Source organism: Stylophora pistillata, chromosome 9, assembly GCF_964205215.1.
Source record: "Stylophora pistillata chromosome 9, jaStyPist1.2, whole genome shotgun sequence".
Classification (NCBI taxonomy): domain Eukaryota; kingdom Metazoa; phylum Cnidaria; class Anthozoa; order Scleractinia; family Pocilloporidae; genus Stylophora; species Stylophora pistillata.
In genome coordinates, this window is record NC_142527.1 from 21,110,898 (window position 1) to 21,131,200 (window position 20,303).

Consider the following 20,303-nt stretch of genomic DNA (forward strand, 5'->3'; position numbering starts at 1 on the left):
CGCCGGTATGCGGTATCGATTGATACGACTGAGTATGGTGAGGGTTTCTTGTCGAATAACAAGGAAAACGGATCTGTTTGAAAATTGCCTTATCTGGTGCCGGTGCCTTTTTAATGTAACAGGAAATGTGATTTCAGTCTTTGTTGAAAGAAGGAAACAGGAAAACGGAGATACGGTGATATTTATTTTCTGTCTGAAGAGATTGAACATTTTAGAGATGGTAGAGATTTCCCTTAAAAGTAAAATTTCAATCATTGTTGTACCTCTTATTATCAAATAGTACTAATATAAAGCCTTTTAAATAATTTCTGTTGAGGAAAATTCTTGTCGTAATCATTTGCTAGATTATATGGTTTAACGATTGTTTTATTGACTGTTATTTGTGGTTCCGCTTATGAAAACAATAAGCTTGACTTCGAGGGGGCCCGCCACAAGTTCGTTAAACGGTAGGCGTATTTAACGATAGCACCAGTTTTAATTGAGAGTTACCGACAACTTCCTTTGTTAAACCAAAAACATCGAGGCTGCCGCCATGATTTATTATGTCTAGTTTACAGAACAAGTAAATGTTTCTGTATTTTTCGTGAACTGAGAATGAGAACACTAGGCTATGTTTGTCAGATTAATACTTGATGTCCTGTCCGCAGGTGAAAAGGAAAGCTTTGGCATCAGGACCTGCAGCTCCAGTCGTGCTTCGTCGAGCCGATCAAGAAAGGGACGAAGATGAACTAGAACTTTCTCTACTAAACCGCATTAGATTATGTTACCTTCCTGAAGGGCCGAACCCCTCGCATAGCGTGATAATAGGACAACTTACATAAAGGAGGACGAGAAATTGGTAGCTTAATTAAGTCTGTAGAGTTCAGAATTTTTTCATCACCAAAAGAAAGTGGGAATAGAAAGGTTTATAACCAAAAGGAGCCTAAAAAAAAAAAAAAAAAAAAAAAAAAAAAAACCACACTTTGCAGACCAAACAAATTAGCAGATGCTCCGAGCTCCTTCATTACCTACCATACAGCGGTCGAGGATAAGTTATAAACAAGTATCCAAAATGATCAGAAATCGTAAGCAAAAAATAATGATAAAAACAAAATGGAAAAGTAGGGGAAGAAACGAAAATACAGCGGAGACATAAGGGAACTGTAAGAGAAGGTATACCAGTCTGTCTACTGAGTTGATTTAGGACCACGATAATGAATTCCGGTTCAATTTGCCGAAGGGCTCGTAGTTATTTATATCGACTTTGAAGTCGAAACTCCCGCTGCCTTGAAATAGAACGCAATCATTCAAACACTTCCTTAGGCGGACTAGCAGGCACGGGAGGCTAATAAATTATTTCGCAGTGTTGAGAGGCAGCTGTAATTCAAAGACCAGTATCCTGAAACATTTACCGAGATGACTGTGGTGTCGCTAGTGTGCCTGCATAACGAGAAGTTAAAATTGCCCTTCGGCCACGCTAAATATTGATTCATTTCGCATCTCATTGGCGGCAGACTTTTCTTCTAGATTTATTAAATCTCGGCGAGTAAGCGATCTAAATTCCGTTCGCCTCTTAATTTAGGGTTTTTCTCTCGCAGTATGATAAACCATGTATCGGGTTCGAGTTCAGTGGCGTTTTTCTAGTGCCCCTCAAAACCGAAAGACTGAACTAGAATATTCGAGTTGGCAAGCGCATTATGTTTCTTGCCCTCAAGAAGAAAATGCTAAAAATATCTCATTGCAAATGCGAACTAAATGCATATGAAAGGAAAATTCAACATCAAATTTCAAATTTGAAAAAGTGCCTCATTACAGTGAAATTACCAGCTGTTTTGGCTCGCGTAGGAAAAAGCAATCTTTATTTAAGTAAATGTTTCGTTTTTAATCACCGTTTTTTAGGAAAAGTTTATTTTTGAACTTGTCATTTAATTCTTTTTTTATCAGTCGATAAACGTTCGCACTTGGGATGAACGAAGTATTGCACCAACGCATTTGTTTTCAAACGGAAGTTTGTTAGTTTGTTTACAGATCAGCCTATCGAGTCACTAGAATTCGCTAATAACTTGATAAGAACGTAGCGAACATTTAGCCTTTACTCGGATTTATCGTTGGTTTCTTTTCTTTTTTTTTTTTTTTTTTGCGTAACTCAGTTCGTTTTTGATGAACCCCTCAGAGTGAAGCCCAAAGGTGATTAAGTTGGGCATTTTGGCGATGTTTAACAAAATTCAATCCAAGGTCATGTTGTGATCCAATTTTGATAGTCTTATGTCCTCAAGCCAAGACATTAATTGCTTTATCCTTTATACAAAAGTGGATGACCATGTTTTTCGATTCAAAGTTTCCTTCTCGGACGTTTTTGAGTCGTTGTTTTCGACCTTCCTGAAAAAGACCATCGTCTTGAACATCTTCACCAGACCGTGTCGATATTTATCATTCAAAGCGAAATAAATGCACGGGTTCATTGAAGGGTTGGAATAAAAAATAAAGTGTGCTGCGAAGCCAAAGTTTTCTACACCGCAGGGCATATTCCAATCCCAAACGAAATAATATAAAATACCAATGACATTGATGGGTATCGACGAAACCATGAAGGCAATGACAATTGCAATGATGTTGTTCACAACTTTTCTGTCCTCTCTTATTCTTCTCGAAGTTCTGCAGCTTGAAGGACCCCTGTGTTTCCCTATAGCGCTCCGTTTGAGATTCATGACAATGGCGGAATACAGCCATGTGACTAAACACAGTGGAATATAAATTTCGAAAGTTACCAATATAATGTAGTATATTTCCACAGATCTTTTCGCGTCGAATTTTGACCCCCAATCGATAACACAATACACTTTATTGTCAGATGTTTTTAAGTGAAAAATATAAAAGTAAACCGCATGAAGGCCCACTGGAACTATCCAAATAAGTGGTATGATAATTTTACAGCTTTTTGTCGGCTTTGTATTCGTTTCGCGTAATGGAAACACAATTCCTCTGTACCTGTCTAGAGCTATTGCTAAAATGCTAAAAATTGACACCGCCGTTGAGACATCTTGAAAGAAAGAAATGCTTTTGCATAGGACTGAGCCAAACATTTCGGTGAACAACCACCGTTGAGGTTCCAACATTATGTAAGTTATTTGACGGGGTACGGCTGCTAGCGTTGACAATATGTCTGACACCGCCATATTGGCAATTAGGTAATTGGTAATCGTTTTCATCTTCTTGTTCCTCTTAATAACACCAATGAGCAAGGAGTTTCCAATGACTGCTATGAGCAGAACGAGGGAATAACAAAATATTTTGACTCCTTTGACGGTGGTAGTGTCACTTAAGAACGGACAGCTGAAGGTGCTAAGTTCTCTCGGCGAAGTGGTAAAGTTGTCGGCACTCCTGTTTGAATAATAACTCATTGCTTGTGATTCGATCTTGATGAAGACGAAAAACGTAGCTTGAGTCGATTTCTAGATCAGCCCAAAATAGAAATGGAAAACATCCACTGAGTTACTTGAGACCTTTTGAACTGTTGTTTCTTCTTTCACTTCGATTTTCAAGACGTGTTTTGCTCTCTTAAATTATCACTACGCCTAATTACCCTTGAATCTGCGGATAATATATGGATGAATTCATGCAAAACAAAATATTGAAGTGAAATCTCACGGGTGGGTGGCTGTGGGAGAACCATGTGCACACTGACATCAATAGGAAGGGAAGTATATCTTTTCTTTGTTTGTTTTGAAAGCCGCAGCTGTGATTGTTTTTTGTTTTCCGGCCAGTTTAACAATTGAATAAATATTTTCCTATGACAGCGAAACATCCCGTGACGTGACTGACTAATTGTATGAGTGACGCCGTGTTACATAAAAGAGCTTGATGGTCCAAGAAAAAGCGTCACGCAGCGATTAAGATGACTGTAAAATAATGTTTTGAGGAATTTTTCAGCAAGATCTAAAAAGTAGCCTTAAACTAATTAATGTAACAAAACTTTACCTGCCATACAAGGAATTTTTGAATGACAGCTCTGAAATATACAATAAAATTCAAATTTACCGGTGGCATAGGCCACTAAATAATTCAATTCTTCCTATGAATGACGTCCATCCGTTCAAACTGCTGTCCAATATATGCCGCGGCATAAAAAGCAATTTTCGTTTTCTTTCTTTTTTTTTTACTTTTTTTTATTTTGAACATAGTATGATTAAACACAGTAAACCGCCAACAGAGTTTTTCTCAACTTCACAGCAGTCTGCAGATCACAATTAAAGACGTTTTCGACTGTCGAATCAAGCACCCTTGGGATTTATCACGCTAACCCGCTGGAGGTTAATTTGTCGTATGTTGAAAAGTCGACAAGTTGCGCACATCTGGCCTTCGATAACAAATCTGACTTCAAATGTTAGAAACTAAAGGAGCGATCATCTTTGTATGTTTTTTTTTTCAAGGAGCATGTCAAATGAACTCATCCAGAAAATAACATTTCTGTGGGTCAAAGATGACGAACTAAAATAGCGGAAAAATTATAAATACGATTTGAAGAGCAAATAACTAAAACAGAGGGTGACAGTCAGAAAGAAGATTAAATATTGATTAGGTTACGTTGTATCTAAGTATTTTACCTGTTCTCGAAACCCACTTTTATGTCCAAACTCGCCAAATCACGGTACGAAAAAAATTGTCACTTTCGAACAGAATATGTTTGGAACTCTCAAGCAGCTGGCTGTTCTAGCCAATCAGAGCCCATGTTATATTGACAATCTATATTGGCACTGCTTCCTTTATAAAAAAGAAATTCCCACAAAATGCAAATGCCCATAGGATCGTCATGGATACAGTAAGGCACTCCATTCAGCAATTATATCGAAACTCAACGAGGTCACCGCAATTGATCTTGATGTTTGCCGCGCGACAATACGAGGAGACCATACGCGTCCTTGATGAATCTCAAAGTTTTGGCCGTACAAGTGTGGATCTAACGTTAGGCTCTCTGTCTCTTACGTGGTGGAGCAAGAGGAAATAGAATACCTAATCGCCGGAAAACATCGAGCTACGCAAAACAGTAATCGGCAGGCGGGCAGGTATAGGTAAGTTACCTTTTTTTTAAGCTTATGTGCCTCTTCTCGTCATTCAATGCAAATACAATCGACATATCATCTCTTTAATAACATTTCATAAACAGTCACGTTTTCTTTTTCCTGCCTTTTTTTTTTTCTGAAAATAAAGTAGTTATTTTTAGCGCACTCCCGATTATCAAATGTATTTCCCTTGGTAACGCCAGAATGAACCCCATGTAAAGAGAGATCACGAATCGACAACCAAGCAGCGTCGCTGCGCCTCATGTGGATTCACAAAGGTGTGTTTTTCCTATATTAAAAAAGATATGTAATTCCCTTCACTGAACACTTTTTTTTATTTACCCCGTTGTTGCTTACACAAAACGTAACATCAACCAAAAAAAAAAAAAAAAATACGACAGGGCTAACCATAACCACTATAGGTCCAGAAAATATAACTCCCTGATTTATTTGGTAGAGATAGATAACACATAACGATTGGATTTAAAAGATAACCTGAATAATGATGAGATTGCATCGTTCATCTTTTTCAACTCCTAATCTTATTCTTACCGGCTTTGTCTCAGAAAAGGCTGCTAGTGTATTTACGTCACTCGTACTTAATCCGTTATGGAAAAATATCTTGGTGATATGAAAAGCAGATGCAACATGTGTCAAAATCTTGTAACAGAGGCATTTCAACAGCTAAGCACTATTGAGAAATCATGTCTAGTGACTTATTATTCTGTTATTTGTTTGAATTGTTAAAGTTTAAGCGAATAGGTCCACTACAGTTAGTTCTTGACCGATTACCCTTAAAATGATATGAAAGACAAATGCTAATGTATGGGAAAAAAGCAATGATAATATATATGGACACCTCTGTATGATTAAGCACTAATGCAGAGAAATGGAAAATATGACAGACGAATCAAATGAATATACATTTCATGCATTTTGCTCCAGACATAAAGTCTAATAATTCATTGTGAACATTATGACATTTGTTTAGTTGACCGCCAGCAGAGATTCGCAGAAAATCAACTAGAGAAGCCCAAAAGAACGAAGAAACAAGCTAATTGCTCAAGATGTAAGTAGATGAAAAAACATTTAACTTTTCTAATGCCGCGGCGATAGCTCGAGATGATCTTCTCGTAATCTCCGCCCCTTTTTCGACGATGCGAAGTTTCTTTAAAATGTTCACGAAACACCGGCGATATTCATCGTTTAAAGAAAAGTATATCCACGGATTTACAGAAGCGTTTGCATATAGAATAAAGTGGACAGCAAAACCAAAGTTTTTCATCCCACAGGGCATTTTCCACTCCCAGACGAAATAAACCATAACACCATATGCATTGATTGGAATGATGCATAGCATGAAAGCAATTAGTACATCAATGATGTTCCTCAGTACTTTTGTGTGTTCTTTTAGTCTCTTCTAACTCAGAGATCCTCTGCACTTTACAGCTCTGTTCCTTTTAAGATTTTGGATAATACGCAAATACAGTGATTTAACTAGGCATGCTGGAACAGCTAACAAACAAATAAATATAGCTACAAAATATAACTTTTTATGACTTTGGAGCCCAAGGCACATTGCAATACGCATTTCCGTTGTATGTCACAAGGCGAAAAATATCGAAGAACACTTCGTGAAAAGACATCGATACAGTCCATATCAATGCTCTAACGATTTTACAGAGTTTAAATGGACTCATAAGTTGTTTTTGGAAACGAAACACGATTCCTCTATACCTGTTTATGGCAATGACCACGAGACTTAAAATTAAGACATCAGTTGTGGTGTCTGGTGAAAAGGAAAGGCTTTTACAAAGAATGGAGCCCAGCAATTCCCTTACCAGCCACGATCGTGGGCCAAGCAATATTTCTATTAGCTGTCGCGGAACTACCAGTGCTGTTATAATAATGTCTGAAACAGCCATGATGGCGATGAGGTAATAGTCTGTATTCGTTTATATTCATCTTGATGATTGCATTGAGCAACGAGTTTCCAATAATTGGTATCAATAGAAGAACACAATAAAATAGTATTTTAACTCCTTTGACTGCGTTCGTGTCGCTTTGAAACGGTTTGCAGCAGTATGGACTGACTTGTGTTGCATTATTACAGTTTAAGACGAAGCCAGTTCCACTTCGCAATACAACAGAAACGGATGTTTTGTCGCATATAAAATTAAATCTTCAAGTCTACGGCGAAAAGAAAAAAAAAAAAATTCACAATAAGTTCTCACTCTGTTAGCTAATATATAGTTTATATAATTCTTCTCTTTCCTCTTGAACCCTTAGTATATTGGTTTGACAGATCAGTGTGATGTTTCGGTAATGCTTCACTTTGTCTTGAATCTTCGCTAAAAACCGCCTCCAGCGGTGGTCATTACGTGGGTTCAGTTTTTGCAAAGCTTGCCGACCGGATTCACGGCGATGTGCAGGTTATCAATGTGCTTCGCATAATTGTCTTTATTAATGATCATAAATTGCATGCATTGATCTTCAACGACTAAGCCTTGGGAAAACTTGTCTTCAGCTGAACAAAAACTCACCTGAAGGGAACCTTTACTGATTGTGATAAAACAAAAAAACAAAACAAAAAAACAAAAAAATTCCACGTTAAGTCACCGTGTTGGCGTGTCAAAAGAATATATTCATGACCTTATAGTATTTTGTTCAAGTAATGATAGGATCCTCACTAATGTTTTCGCCCTGTAAATAATAAGCTTATCAAAAAAAGAGACCGCTTCTCCGTCCTCGTTTTCTGTTGTTTTTTGTAAATTTTATTGATGCACTGAGTGCTTTAACAATATAACGTGCGTTATATTTCTTAGAGCACCCTTAACAAAATATATGTGACATATTTACCGATCACTACCTCTATAATGATAAAAAGAAGTGTTGGAGATTCATCACTCGAAGTTGTTTGTCGAAAGTAACCATTTCCCATTATTTTAAAGAAGCCCCCGCTGGCGTTCTTGGAACAAAAATTGCAGCCATGGTAGGCGTAATCAAAGATTATTAGGTACATTGGTTTCGTTTGTAGCGACGTTGGAAAGTAATTGGAGGCAGCAGACCAATATATACAATGTGGCATAAAACATTTGACCGGTTCTGATGTTCTAAACATGAATGTCCTCAACCGCAAAATTAATTTCGTTATTCCCCACCCCCCTTAAAAAAGGATTCAAAATATTGAGTTTCAGGCGAGAATCGTAGTCGTCTTTGGCCAGGATAGAAACAGTGTGTGTTGCACGAGAAAGGCTCCTTCTATCAGGGATAATTGGAAAACTTACCAGAAAAGATCGCCGTGGTGGTGCTGGGGTCGACAATCAAATCCGCGACTGATTAATATTTATTGCTGAAATGTTTTCCCTTTTTGATGCTAATGCAACAAAATATCTGGTACCGCAAAGACATCACATTTAAACAAATGTCACAATGATTTAAGGATGCTTATAACGCATACAAATTTTCGGTCAGTTCGCAAGTTTCACTTTTTGGTAATTTGGTGGATTTAGGGTGTAAGGGTCCTAAGAAATTGTTCCCAAGAAAACACAGCTGTTCTATACCCGTCAAAACATTTTATACTTAACATGTTTTCTGAATTGATAGTACAAATGTAATGACCAGAATAAACGTAATTTATTCTCGTGCTCCCAAGCTAATTAACTCTGTAGTGAAGTCGTTTCGACATTGGAAACTGCTTTCTTGAATAATTTCCGAATGGTTTAAATTCAGATGTCCGGAGAATAATTATCCTTCAGTTGGTAACAACGTGTGCGCTCGAGACGTCGAGTGGAAATTTAAACCTTTAAAAAAGGTAAGAAAAATAAGAAAGGAAAATGTCATGATACTTAATCTGCATGACAATACATGCACTTGCGATAAGTTTAGTCCATAGACTTGAAGAAAAACTAGCACATTTAACGTGCTCGAATCATCAAATTACACTTGCTAAAAAGGAGTTACAAAAAAAAAAAAAAAGGAAAGAAGTCCCAATCGATGATATATGGCCATCTCTTTCATTGAATTCTCTCCTTCCTTCTAAACGGCTTTTCATTTTTCAAAGCTCGAATTAATTGAATGATTTTAATTGGTTTCCCCCAGGTTTTAAGTCTTAAATACAATTATATCTGCATTTTTTGTAAAGTTTATCAGTACAACTTTGTCTCTGCCTCAAGCAGTGGCGTGGTCATCCCACAAAATTTTACGGCTAAATTGTTGATGAAAAAAGTTCAGGTACCCGTGCTTGGTCCATATGATAAAATAAGATCACACCGTCTTCCTGTTTACTAGAAAGTGGGCTGACACGAGGTTTCGACTGTTTTTGATCTTTTACCCCTTCCCTCTTGCTAAATTACTTCATGTTTTTATTAAAACATCCGTTCTATCGTCTGGGGTATAAATCACTCAAGGTTTGTGGCGTCTCATCAATCAACAAATCAAGACTGTTTTTATAACAGACTTGGACCACTTCATAGTACTTTTGAATATCGACGAAGTTCGTTTCAGGAAGGGACGAAAAATTCCATTAGCCCGCAATGCGAGTAATTGTAACTCAACGCGCGTTTTTCCAGCAAACTAGAATTATTGAACGATTTCACGTTTTTCTTAACTCAGGTGATAATCACAATGAATAATGAGTCCTCATTTATCAACATAAATGTAACGCAATGCGCAGTGATATATGTGATCTAACTCCTTTCAAAGTGACTACGTTCACGTCGCTTTGAAACGATTTTCAGCAGTTTAGGTGGAGGTGTGTCATCACGCGCGTAGTTATCATAACAGAATAAGATAAATCTCGTTGGTTTGGTGCCTCTAATCATCTTCCAACGTCTTACCGACGAATCAAATTAGCATAGCAGATTTTTACCACTGCGGGAAACGGTAATTTCGCTAAACAACTCACGAATTGTCTGATGAATCTCTAACCCTTTTCTTAAGTGTACAGCAATACTACCAACATGTGACATGATTTTCACCCTTAAGGCAGCAATTAATGGAAATATCACATGCAATTTGTTAAGAGTGATCTTGTTTCTTGGTTGCTCTCCTTTGGACGACTCATCTATAAAATATGAAGCGCGTTTTATAGGTTTGAAGACAGGGAAGCAAAGAAAGGGGAAACGACCTTTTCGATAAAATTACAGGGGGGAAATATTTTCATTCCTAAGAGCTCGAGGGTCCTATCATTATTTTAACAAAGCAAGATAAGATAACGAATGTATTCTTTTAGCATATTGAAAGAAATTTGACGTAATTAATTTTTCATTATGACACAGTTTTGTGTTTACTCATCAGTTTCTTTGAGGTAAACCTCACAATTTATAGACCGCTATGCGGCGAAAACCACAGTCAGTTAAGGTTCGCTTGCAAGAGATTTTTGTTCAGCCAAATACATATCTTCCTAGGGCTTCGTCGTAAAAAAGCATGAGACTAAATATTGCTTTATATCTCTTGTAGATAAACCAATAGAAGTAAGTTTTGGTTCTTGTCACGATAATTATACGAAGCAATCATCTGCACATCGTTTTTAAGAACATACAGTCAGAAGGCATTGAAATTGCGTCTGTCGGCGACTTTTATATATGGAAGATTAAAATCAGAGGAAAACATTTCTGTCGAATCTCCCACTGGTGGGGGCCAGGCGTAATAATAAAAAAAAAATAGAGATATATTGTATTCGCTTGATAGCGACGGTAATTGGAGGCACAAGACCAAAAAAACACCACGTGCCTTAAGCTTTTGTAAGTTTAGATTCGATTGTCCTCCGTTTAATTTAGATTGTCCTCAATCCTCGAAAATTACATCTCCCCCCACCCCTAAAACAAGAAAAACAAAATGGAAGAAACTAAACAATCCTCCCTTGATGATATTATGCTGCTGGTACATAAAACCATGAAGTTTAGTTCCAAGTAAGAAGATCTAATCATCTTTGACTGGAAAAAAAAGTGAAAAGAAATATTAGGTTATGACAAATACCTCGGAAAAGTGAGCGGACGACGAGATCGCCGTTTGATATCATATGGCCGGCTAAGCTTGATAAGTCCGACAACTACGGTGATTACTTTTCTGAATTTGAGGTTGACAATGAAATCCGCAACATTAATATTTATTTCTTTAGTGTTTTCCTTTTTGAACGCTTATGCAACGAAAATGTCTTGTATCGATCCAGCGAAACGGAGATAAGTTCCTGCACGCCGTAAGTGAAAACTCAGTACAAGATAAAACGATGCAAATGTTGAGGACCTACCTCCAAATAAAATGACATAAAATAAAAGTAATAACCCCTGCGTGATAATAATGTGCAAATTGAAAGTCTTAGTTGAAACATCCCTGTTTGTATCCGTTTTTATTCAACAGTTGCTTTTCAATCAATTTGTTTTTGCGTAATATATTTGTCGTTTGCTTGTAAGGTTCTGGAGATCCATGGGTTGGTCTATGTAATTTGCTTTTAGTCTTCAATTTGTTTTTTCTTCTTCAAAAAGTCTGAATATGTATTTCGTGTAGACTCGACGAAATGACTTTGACAAAGGTCGCCCACGTGTAACAAAAAAGAGTGGTGCTTCAGCGATGATTCAAAAGCTTGTCCCTGATTTTGTTCAATCATCTTTGCTTGTGGTCCATAATGCGCCAAAGGTGGCCACCCACATAGGAGCTTTTTAATTCCTTGTGCTTAATTTCCGGTTATCGACGCATGGATACTAAACGAATTTTGTTGGCATAATTTATCTTCTCAAATTATTTAGTGCACCTTTAAGACCTTTAGTGTAAATTTTAGCAATGAAGCCACAGAATCTGATAGCCACGCTCTATTTTTAGTTTGCCTAACATTATCATGCTTACGTAAGACGCAGTAAAAGATGTACTATTAGCATAAAAGTAATTGATACTAAGATAATAGAGTGTGGAACATGGCCAGAAAGAAGTACGCAACGAAAATATTCTCCGGGTAATCCACACTGTAGTGAAATCCTTCAGACATTTGCGAATGTGTTACTTGAATACTTTCCTTTTATCATTTCAGGATGGTTTCCATTCGATGAGCACAAAGGCACCAAATGTCTGGAGGAATATTGCCCTATAGTTTGTAACAATGCGTGTGGGCTTATTTAGACTAGAATTAGAAGACTACAAAAGTTAGGAAAATATCATGCTATTTATTCTGCATAACAATAGATGTACCTACAATAATTCAGTACAGGCCTGACGTACTTGAAACAAGAAAAAATATTCCATTTTCAAGACTGGTTCGAAACTGAGGTATGTTCATGCGATTTGAATACGTATTCGTCGGCAATCGACTAAGGTTATGCGACTAATCTTGATTAAAAAAAAATTGATGATATTGGACTATTTGAGTTCAGATATTAAAAAAAAAAAGTCCTATCTGATGCGTAGAGATGATTTAACTACATTATCTCCTAACCACATGAATGTCATATTCCGAGTTGGAGTTACGCATTAAAGGGCATTAATTGTTTCTCCTCAAGTCTGTATTTACAACCACATCTTTTCCGGGCAGTTTATCAGTAAGCCCTGACCACTAGAAGTCGACCTAGAATTCCGTGCGGAGCGCTGGTTATCCTTACAGATATCATAGCTGGCTGCTTGATTTTCGAAGTTCAGATAAGTGCGCAAATTCCATAAATTAAACCAGATCTTGTGTTTCTCGAAGATCTCTACAATAAGCGCCTTACATAACCTTGAATTTTTAAAGATTCCGACTTGAATGGAAAATTTTTTCTCCCAAAATTATTTCCTTTCATAAATATTCATTCTTGCCCCTTTATTGTGGCAGTGACCTTCGGTGTTGAGAAATGCACTTAAAAAAAAAAAAATGTCAAGATCGTTGGAAATAGTCTCAATAGCGAGAGAATTATATTAAATCCGGAAAACACAGAGTCAATCGACAAGATAAATCCTGCCCAATGCGAGAATTTCGTGTGCAGTGTTTTGGGAATGGTTAACCGGGTTGGAAAATAACTAATAATTATTCACCCTGCGGAAAAGAAAAACCAATCACAGGCCTCCTAAGCTCAAAGATTGAATCTCTGCCAGGACCAACCCATCATAATGCATTTGAGATGCTACAATGGGAAATAAATTCAAATCCAGTACTCGCTTACTACGACCTTTCCATGAACAAAAGTATGTTACGTTTGGAAATGCTTTGAGTTCTGGATTAAAAGCTGGGGTGCATTAAGAGAATGGGATACTGAGAAGCCAATAACTTCTACCTCTTGGCTTTTTACCTTTAACAGCAGCAGGAAACACAAATCGAAAAAGACTTTACTCTTTTGACGACTTGGGCGCACGAAAACTTCAATTATTATCCTATTGGAAAATAATTCCATTTGTAAAAGACCGGTGGAATTTAGAAAAATAGAATGAGACTGATGAAGGCTTCATTCCTCCGATACCGCGTTGAAGGGAAAGAGTTACTCAAGGCAGACATCTTCGCAGGAGCATCTCTTAAAAAATCCCCGTACGGAAGCTGATCGAAATTTGCACGTATCTTCAGTTTTTTTGCTGGTATACGAATATGCATATGTCTCGAGAGAGCATTCGAGTCAGTTTTAGGGCCTGACCCAAGTTAACAGATGAAAGGCGTGGCAACCATTTTTCTCAGCAAAAGCTATGAAATCTCCAACTCTTCTCGCCCAATCGATCCTTGTAAAGAGTTTACACAGACCGCTTCCTTCACAATGAGAAAACATACTTCAAAACTATGGACTACTGTTTATTAAATATTTATTGGATTAATACCCTCTGGTACCAGCACAAGATGTAGTTCACCTGTTGCTGTTCGAAAAGACCAGTCGATTACTTTCATCTCCCATAGTGTTTTCAGACGAGGAAGTTTGCTCATAGATTTTCCATCCTCTCTAAGAACATACAAAATGAGGAATGAAGAAATATCAATCTCACATCTAAATTTCAACCTCGTAAAGAACTCTAAAGAAACTACGCATACGCATACATACAAACGAGAATAGAATAGCTGTCGCTTGTTAGATGATTATTCTCAAACGGAAAAACGGATGGTTTTTACCGTACTCTGACAGATTTTGAGCCAAAACAATTTTCAAAAAGTGAATCTTGGAAACCTATATTGCTAAACCTAAAACAGCAGCAAGTTAATGAGGCAAAAACAAACAAATTAATTTAATACCAGAGAGACTTTCGTTCACATCGAACTCAGTCGCTCCGTGCTATCGCGCCTCTCTCGGCAACGTAACCTTTTACTCTCGTCCAAACCAAGAAAAGTCCTTGTGGTAAAATCTCGTCGATAGTCTATGCTAAATAATATATGCCAAATCTAGGTGTCCCATCGGTCTGGATGCGAGTTTTGAGTCCAGACTGGTGAGTTCCTTTCTCTCTGGGATCCTCCCATGACTGGTATTACTGCGTGACGAGAGTTTTGCAACATCAGAAGGTCTGCAGATGGCATTCTATCAGCTGATCTCGGAAAAATGTCACCCTCTAAAACGATGCCACTGGAAACATCATCCATCTTTGGTGAAGAAGGCTGTGAGGGGTATGCCATCCCCCATCCAACTGATCTAAGTGAAAAAGTCTAGCTTCCTCAGTTAACCCTGGCGTTGTTCCTAAGTGTGGCACAATACTTAAAAGGTACACTGCTTCACTAAAACGCTTTCGAAGAACTAAATACCCCTGCCATGTTTTTTCAATCCTTCGATGAATTTGTTGGCTTCTAACTTTCAAGTCCAACTGCACACAACGGTCTCAGTAAACATTATCTCTTGCCCAAAAGAGTGCATGGTAGAACTGCTCTTGTAGGGTTTAGTTTGGCAAATATCCTGAGATTGTATGTTACCTCAGATATTCTCCAAGACCTCTGATTAATGCATCTTAGAGTTAGACATAAAATACCTCGCCGTGGTCTGTTAAATGCACAGTGATGCAGGTGTACCCTCATTGCTATCATAGTGTTCCTCAGAAATTTCCGTGCATTGCGCTCACCTTGAAATTTGGCTTCCGGTAAAAATACTCGATACATACTTACGCCATCACTAATACAATAAAGTCACTAAACGGAGGACGCTATAACTGAAAAAAACAGTCGGCTTCAGCTACCACGCCTTGCTTCCCTACGTTTGAGAGTCGTGAGCCTGATGTAATATAAGCAGATGGTTGGATATCAGACATTTCTGTGGTGATCCTCTTCGAGACTCCTTCTCCTTGCTGACTATATTAAGTTTCCTCAAAATGTTTACAAAACAACAACGATATTTATCGTTCAACACAAAATATATCCATGGAATGACCGACGCGTTCGCATAAAGACCAAAGTGAGCAGCAAAACCATAGTTTTCTAAGCCACAAGGGATTTTCTTATCCCAAACGAACATAACCAGTATTCCATACTAATTGGAGTCACGCATACCATGAAAGCAATAAGTACTGCTACGATATTCCTCACGACTTTTGTGTCTTCCATAAGCCGTTTCAAACTTTGAGGCCCTTTACATTGATCAGCTCTGTTTTTGTTGAGAGTACGAATAATACGCAAATATAGAAATGTAATCACGAACGCGGGAACAGCTATCAAACAAACAAATATAGCTACAGAATATATTTTTTGTGATTTTGGAGTCGAGTGCACTTTGCAATATATTTTTCCGTCGTATGTCGCAAGGCGAAAAATATCAAAGTACACTGCGTAGAAAGACATCGATATAATCCATATCAATGGTACAATGATTTTACAGAGTTTAGATGAACTCCTACGTTGTTTTTGGAAAGGAAACAAGATTCCTCTATACCTTCCAGTCTGAGGTTAAAAGAAAAAAAAAAGTGCTCACCCTTTCAGCTGATATAGTTTATAAGAACTTTTTCACCTCTTCCTTGAACTCTGCGTATTGGTTTGACAGGTGTGAAATTTCTGTAATATTTCGCCTTGTCTTGAGTTTTTGCTAAAAGGCGACTTTAGCAGCGATTATTCTGTGGGCTCAGTGTTTTGCAATGCTTACGACCGGATGTTACAAGGATGTGCAGGTGATTAACCTGATTCAAAAAATTACGAATTTCGATTTTCAACGGTTGTACTAAGCTTTGGGAAACTTTTATTTAGTAGAACAAAGACTAAACTGAGAAAAACCTCAACTGATTGTGGTTTTCACCGTGATTAGATATTTCATTGCGAGGTTCTCCGCAAAATAAAGAGTTAGAATTAAAAAAATAACATTAAGATAAATGATAATCATGCAAAAAAAAAAAAAAAAAAAAAAGGAATGAAACTGTTGGACATCAAGTTGCTTTTAATATGCCAAAAAAATATTTTCATTATCTTATCTGTTTTTTTCAACTAACGATAGGGCCCCTACTAATGTTTTTCGCCCAGGAAGTAAGCTTATCGAAACAATCGCTACCCTTCCTCGTTTTCTTGCTTTCTTTATGAATTGCGTTGATGTATTGAGTGCTTTGGCAATACAATGCGAGTTATATTTCTTAGAGCACTCAATAAAATACGCGTAAAATATTTACCGATTCCTGCCATTATAGTTATTAACAAACAAAAAAAAAACAAAAAAAAACAAAACAAAAAACAAAAAACAAAAAAAAAAAAAGCCAGGTATTCATCAGACGGTTCGTAAGTTGTTTGTCGGAGGTAAACACTTCACCGACAGCGCTGTTATTCTGAAGAAGTACCCACTGGTTAGAGGAACAAAAACTGCTATGGTGAGCATAATCAACGATTATGAGGTACATTGCATTCGTATGTAGCGACGTGGGAAGGTAATCATACATAAATGCAGACATATACTTTATTTATACTTGAAATTTACAGAGTAGCTGTGGAGTTAAAATCTTCGAAAAAATAAGCTAAAAAATAAAATAATTAAAAATAAAATAATTAAAAAATAAAACAATTTCAATATTATTTATAAATCATGTACAACATTATACATACAGAGGGAAATATAACTTATAGATCTACTGTGGAGTTAATATCTTCGAGAAAATAAGCTAAAATAAAATAAAATGTACTATATCACAATTTCAATATTATTTGTAAACTATGTACAACATTATGCATGCAGAGGGAAATATAACTTGTATATCTACTGTGGGAAATCTTCCTATCTGAGCATCTCCTACTAGAATTTTAGAAAATTTAATGTTTTGTAAGTGTTTGGGAGAGAGTTCCATATTTAGCTAGCTCAGTATCAAAAAGAGTGCCGACCGGAAGTCGTTTTTGGGTTGGGAAAGGCCAGGATATGATTTCTGCGCAAATTTTAGGATGAAGACTGTACGGTGAACATATCTTTTTAATAACCTGGATAATTCGTAAAGAACAGACTCTTATATAACGCGATCATGAAGTTCTGGAGGCGTCTAATGAATAGAGATTTTAAGTTAACTTTGCTAAGTGAAATGTCATATGGAGAGCTGTCGTCCTGTAGTATGAACCTAATAATGCACTTATTTAGGTTATCTACTTTGACGGCAATGCGTGGAGACATACGACCAATATATACAGCCAATATATAATGCGTGCCATACAATTTTAGAGGTTTTGATTCTCTGGTAACCACTTAAATAAACCTCTTTTTCCCCCCTTACCCCCCCCCCCCCCGCCAAAAAAAAAAACATAGAATAAAATTAAAGATAAAACGTTCTCTTCCTTGTTAATATTATGCTGTAAAACATTGTAGAATACAGTAGAACTAAGTTGTAGGCGAAAATTTTACTCATCTTTAGCCAGGATAAAAACCCCGTCTGTCCTAGCCTCTGTTAAGGATGATTGGAAAACTAGGCGGACGACGAAAAAAGATCGCTGCTGGATATCGTATCACCAGCAAAAATGTCTGATACCGCAAAGATATCACTTCAAAGGAAACACCAAAATAATCACAAAGTTTCTGTCAGTTTGCAAGCTTCATTTTCTGAGAATTCGGTGAAGAAAGAAGTAAGGGGCCGGATAAATAGTTGCCACGAAAACACAGCTGCTCTGTATCTGCCAAAATAACTAATATTTGGCATATTTTCTGAATGGATAATGTAACTACAATGACCAGAAGAAAAGTAATCATTTCTCAACTATCTGGCTTAGGCTGGCTTATGGCCGATATAACGGAGCTGAGCTGAGCTATGTTCGACCATTTCCCGGACTTTTTTCTACCTTTTTTTCGTTGATTGAAAGTGAAATTTAGGAACAAGCGAGCTGGCAAGTAACAAAAGAGGAACCAAACAAAGCTTTGTAAACTTGTCATGATTTTCACACTCAGTTTGATTAAAACGTTACGTGCGCTACTAAAACTCAAACACAGCTAAACACTCTTATAATATGTAAAGTTTCGTGTTAAAAAACAAAACAGAACAAAACAGGAGTAATGAAAAATATATCCAACTGGCATAACGGTTGAAACTCATACCAATAATGACAATGTCAGATTAATCAGAACATTGCTCTTCTTTCAGATACTAAGATCTATACACACGTTTTTTAAATTGTTTAACCTATAAAATACCAACACCCTTATCACGATTATTATCATAATTATCATCTTAATTACTTGTTACTTTTACTGTTTTGATTTTTATCACACAGATTTGTGTTCACTCTTGTCTTCGAGGTAAACCTCACGATTTATAGACTGATTAGCGGTGAAAACTACAATCCGTTAAGATTCGCCCCCAAGAGATTTTTGTTCTGGCAAATACGTATCTTCTCAAGGAGACCACCTGACCACCACATCGCTTAAAAAAAAAGAGTCGGTAGATTTTGCAAACACACAAGACCTACCCAAGAAACGTGTCTGTTGGCGAAGATTAAAAACAGAGGAGAACATTTCTGTTGAAGCTTCCACTAGTGCTCACGTTCTGTTATAACTGGCCAGTAGGCATAACAAGATACATTGTATTCGCCTGCAAATGACAGCAAGGGACGGTAATTGGAGGCACAGACCAACCACAGGCGTCCCAAGCTCACGTCTCGAGGAAAAGCGAAGGATTATTTCATGAAAGTGTCACGCGTTCTGAGACGCGGTGTTAAGCTACGAGTTACCGTTGAAAATTTGAATGCATTATAGGGAATAGTACGAGGAACAAAATATAGTGAGGTCCGTCGGAGTTCCATACAAATATTATTTTTTCCTAGGCGTGCTGCTTTTAATATTCATGGCAAAGTGGGATAATTTGCCACATTTAATTGAATGTAATCAGTGATCAAGGGTGAAGTCATATATGCCGCATTTTATATATCATTGTCTATAGGACGTTCAACCTTTATCTGATACAAGGTAAATTGGCCATCGTAAAGAGTTTAAAAGCTGACGTTTGGAGCGTTAGCCCTTCGTCAGAGCTGTAGTAACTTAGTTGATAAAGCGAAATCACCTTGTTACCCTCGCCGACGCAGCACCACAGTTTCTTTAGAAACTTACCCCCTTTATCCTTAATCTAAGTTACCCTTCCACACCCTGGATAAATCATGTTTTTTTTTTGGCCTATCAAACTTCAATATTTCGATAGGTGATTCAGCCAAACTACCAGAAAAAAGAAAAACCTTGCAAGATTCGGCCGTATAACCCCTGACTTAAGTTTACCGATTCAAGTGATGTTGGATTAATGTCTATTTAGTGACCGGAAAATTAAATGTCAGAAAAAATTAATCATTTTAGCCTGTTGGACACGCAGATTTCCAGATACAGCTCATATTTTACTGAATTGATTTCGTTCTTGTGATAATTTTAATTTTAATTTAGTTTAATTTAGTCCATTTTCACTGCATTAAGTTTTGCAGCGGGGAAGGACTAGAAAGGAACATAGGAACCATTCGTGCTAGTCCGCCCTCCCACCCATCCCACCCCAGGGGAGGACATCCATCACACAGTAATCTCGTGTGTGGGAAATTAACGTCTCCTACCCCAACCCTGCTGGAGCCGGGACCTCCATTTATTCGTCCCTATCCGAGAAGACTAGAATATCTAACCATTTCTTGATGTTATAGAAAGGTAGCAAATTCTTCTCAATTATTTTAAGACCCTGAGTGTTGGTCCGGCCGGGGCTCGAACCCTCGACCTCCCGCACAAAAGTCCAGCGCTCTATCCATTGAGCTAACCGGGAGGCGGTTAACTTGACAAGAACTCTTTCGTTTCACTTAAATGCGAAGCCAACTCTCTCTCTCTTCAATACTTGGTGCTGACTGCCATTTCGTCAAAATGAGCGTTCGCTTATCGTACTATCAGGCAGAGATAATAAGTTTTGCATGTAAGGGCCACAACTTTTAAATAACTGGCG

At 37.4% G+C, this 20,303-nt stretch overlaps 1 protein-coding gene, 2 long non-coding RNA genes and 1 pseudogene across 4 annotated transcripts; 2 read left to right on the forward strand and 2 right to left on the reverse strand.

The window, feature by feature from the left end:
- Positions 1-1,483: 1,483 nt before the first annotated feature.
- LOC111327348 (substance-P receptor) lies at positions 1,484-8,347 on the reverse strand. 2 transcript variants are annotated; one of them, XM_022931505.2, is made up of 2 exons: positions 8,327-8,347; positions 1,484-3,431 (listed from the first exon to the last, which is right to left on the reverse strand). In XM_022931505.2, the coding sequence occupies exon 2, from the start codon at positions 3,378-3,380 to the stop codon at positions 2,280-2,282; it is 1,101 nt and encodes a 366-aa protein (XP_022787240.1). In that variant the 5' UTR covers positions 3,381-3,431; positions 8,327-8,347; the 3' UTR covers positions 1,484-2,279. The 2 variants fall into 2 exon arrangements, with proteins under 2 accessions (XP_022787240.1, XP_088588940.1); XM_088732814.1 differs by lacking the exon at positions 8,327-8,347 and adding an exon at positions 4,584-4,708.
- On the forward strand, positions 4,809-12,528 carry LOC148723770 (uncharacterized). Its single transcript, XR_015991582.1, has 3 exons — positions 4,809-5,048; positions 5,243-5,317; positions 12,064-12,528. It is a non-coding gene; the product is annotated as an uncharacterized LOC148723770 (long non-coding RNA).
- Positions 5,362-7,223, reverse strand: LOC111327366 (QRFP-like peptide receptor; annotated as a pseudogene).
- A 2,812-nt stretch (positions 12,529-15,340) lies between the features above and the next one.
- LOC148723771 (uncharacterized) lies at positions 15,341-19,675 on the forward strand. Its single transcript, XR_015991583.1, has 2 exons — positions 15,341-16,742; positions 18,616-19,675. It is a non-coding gene; the product is annotated as an uncharacterized LOC148723771 (long non-coding RNA).
- Positions 19,676-20,303: the final 628 nt, after the last annotated feature.

What these genes read in the sequence shown, in the direction of transcription:
- LOC111327348 (XM_022931505.2), bottom strand. Translation starts at nt 3,380, where the DNA reads ATGAGTTATTATTCAAACAGGAGTGCCGACAACTTTACCACTTCGCCG.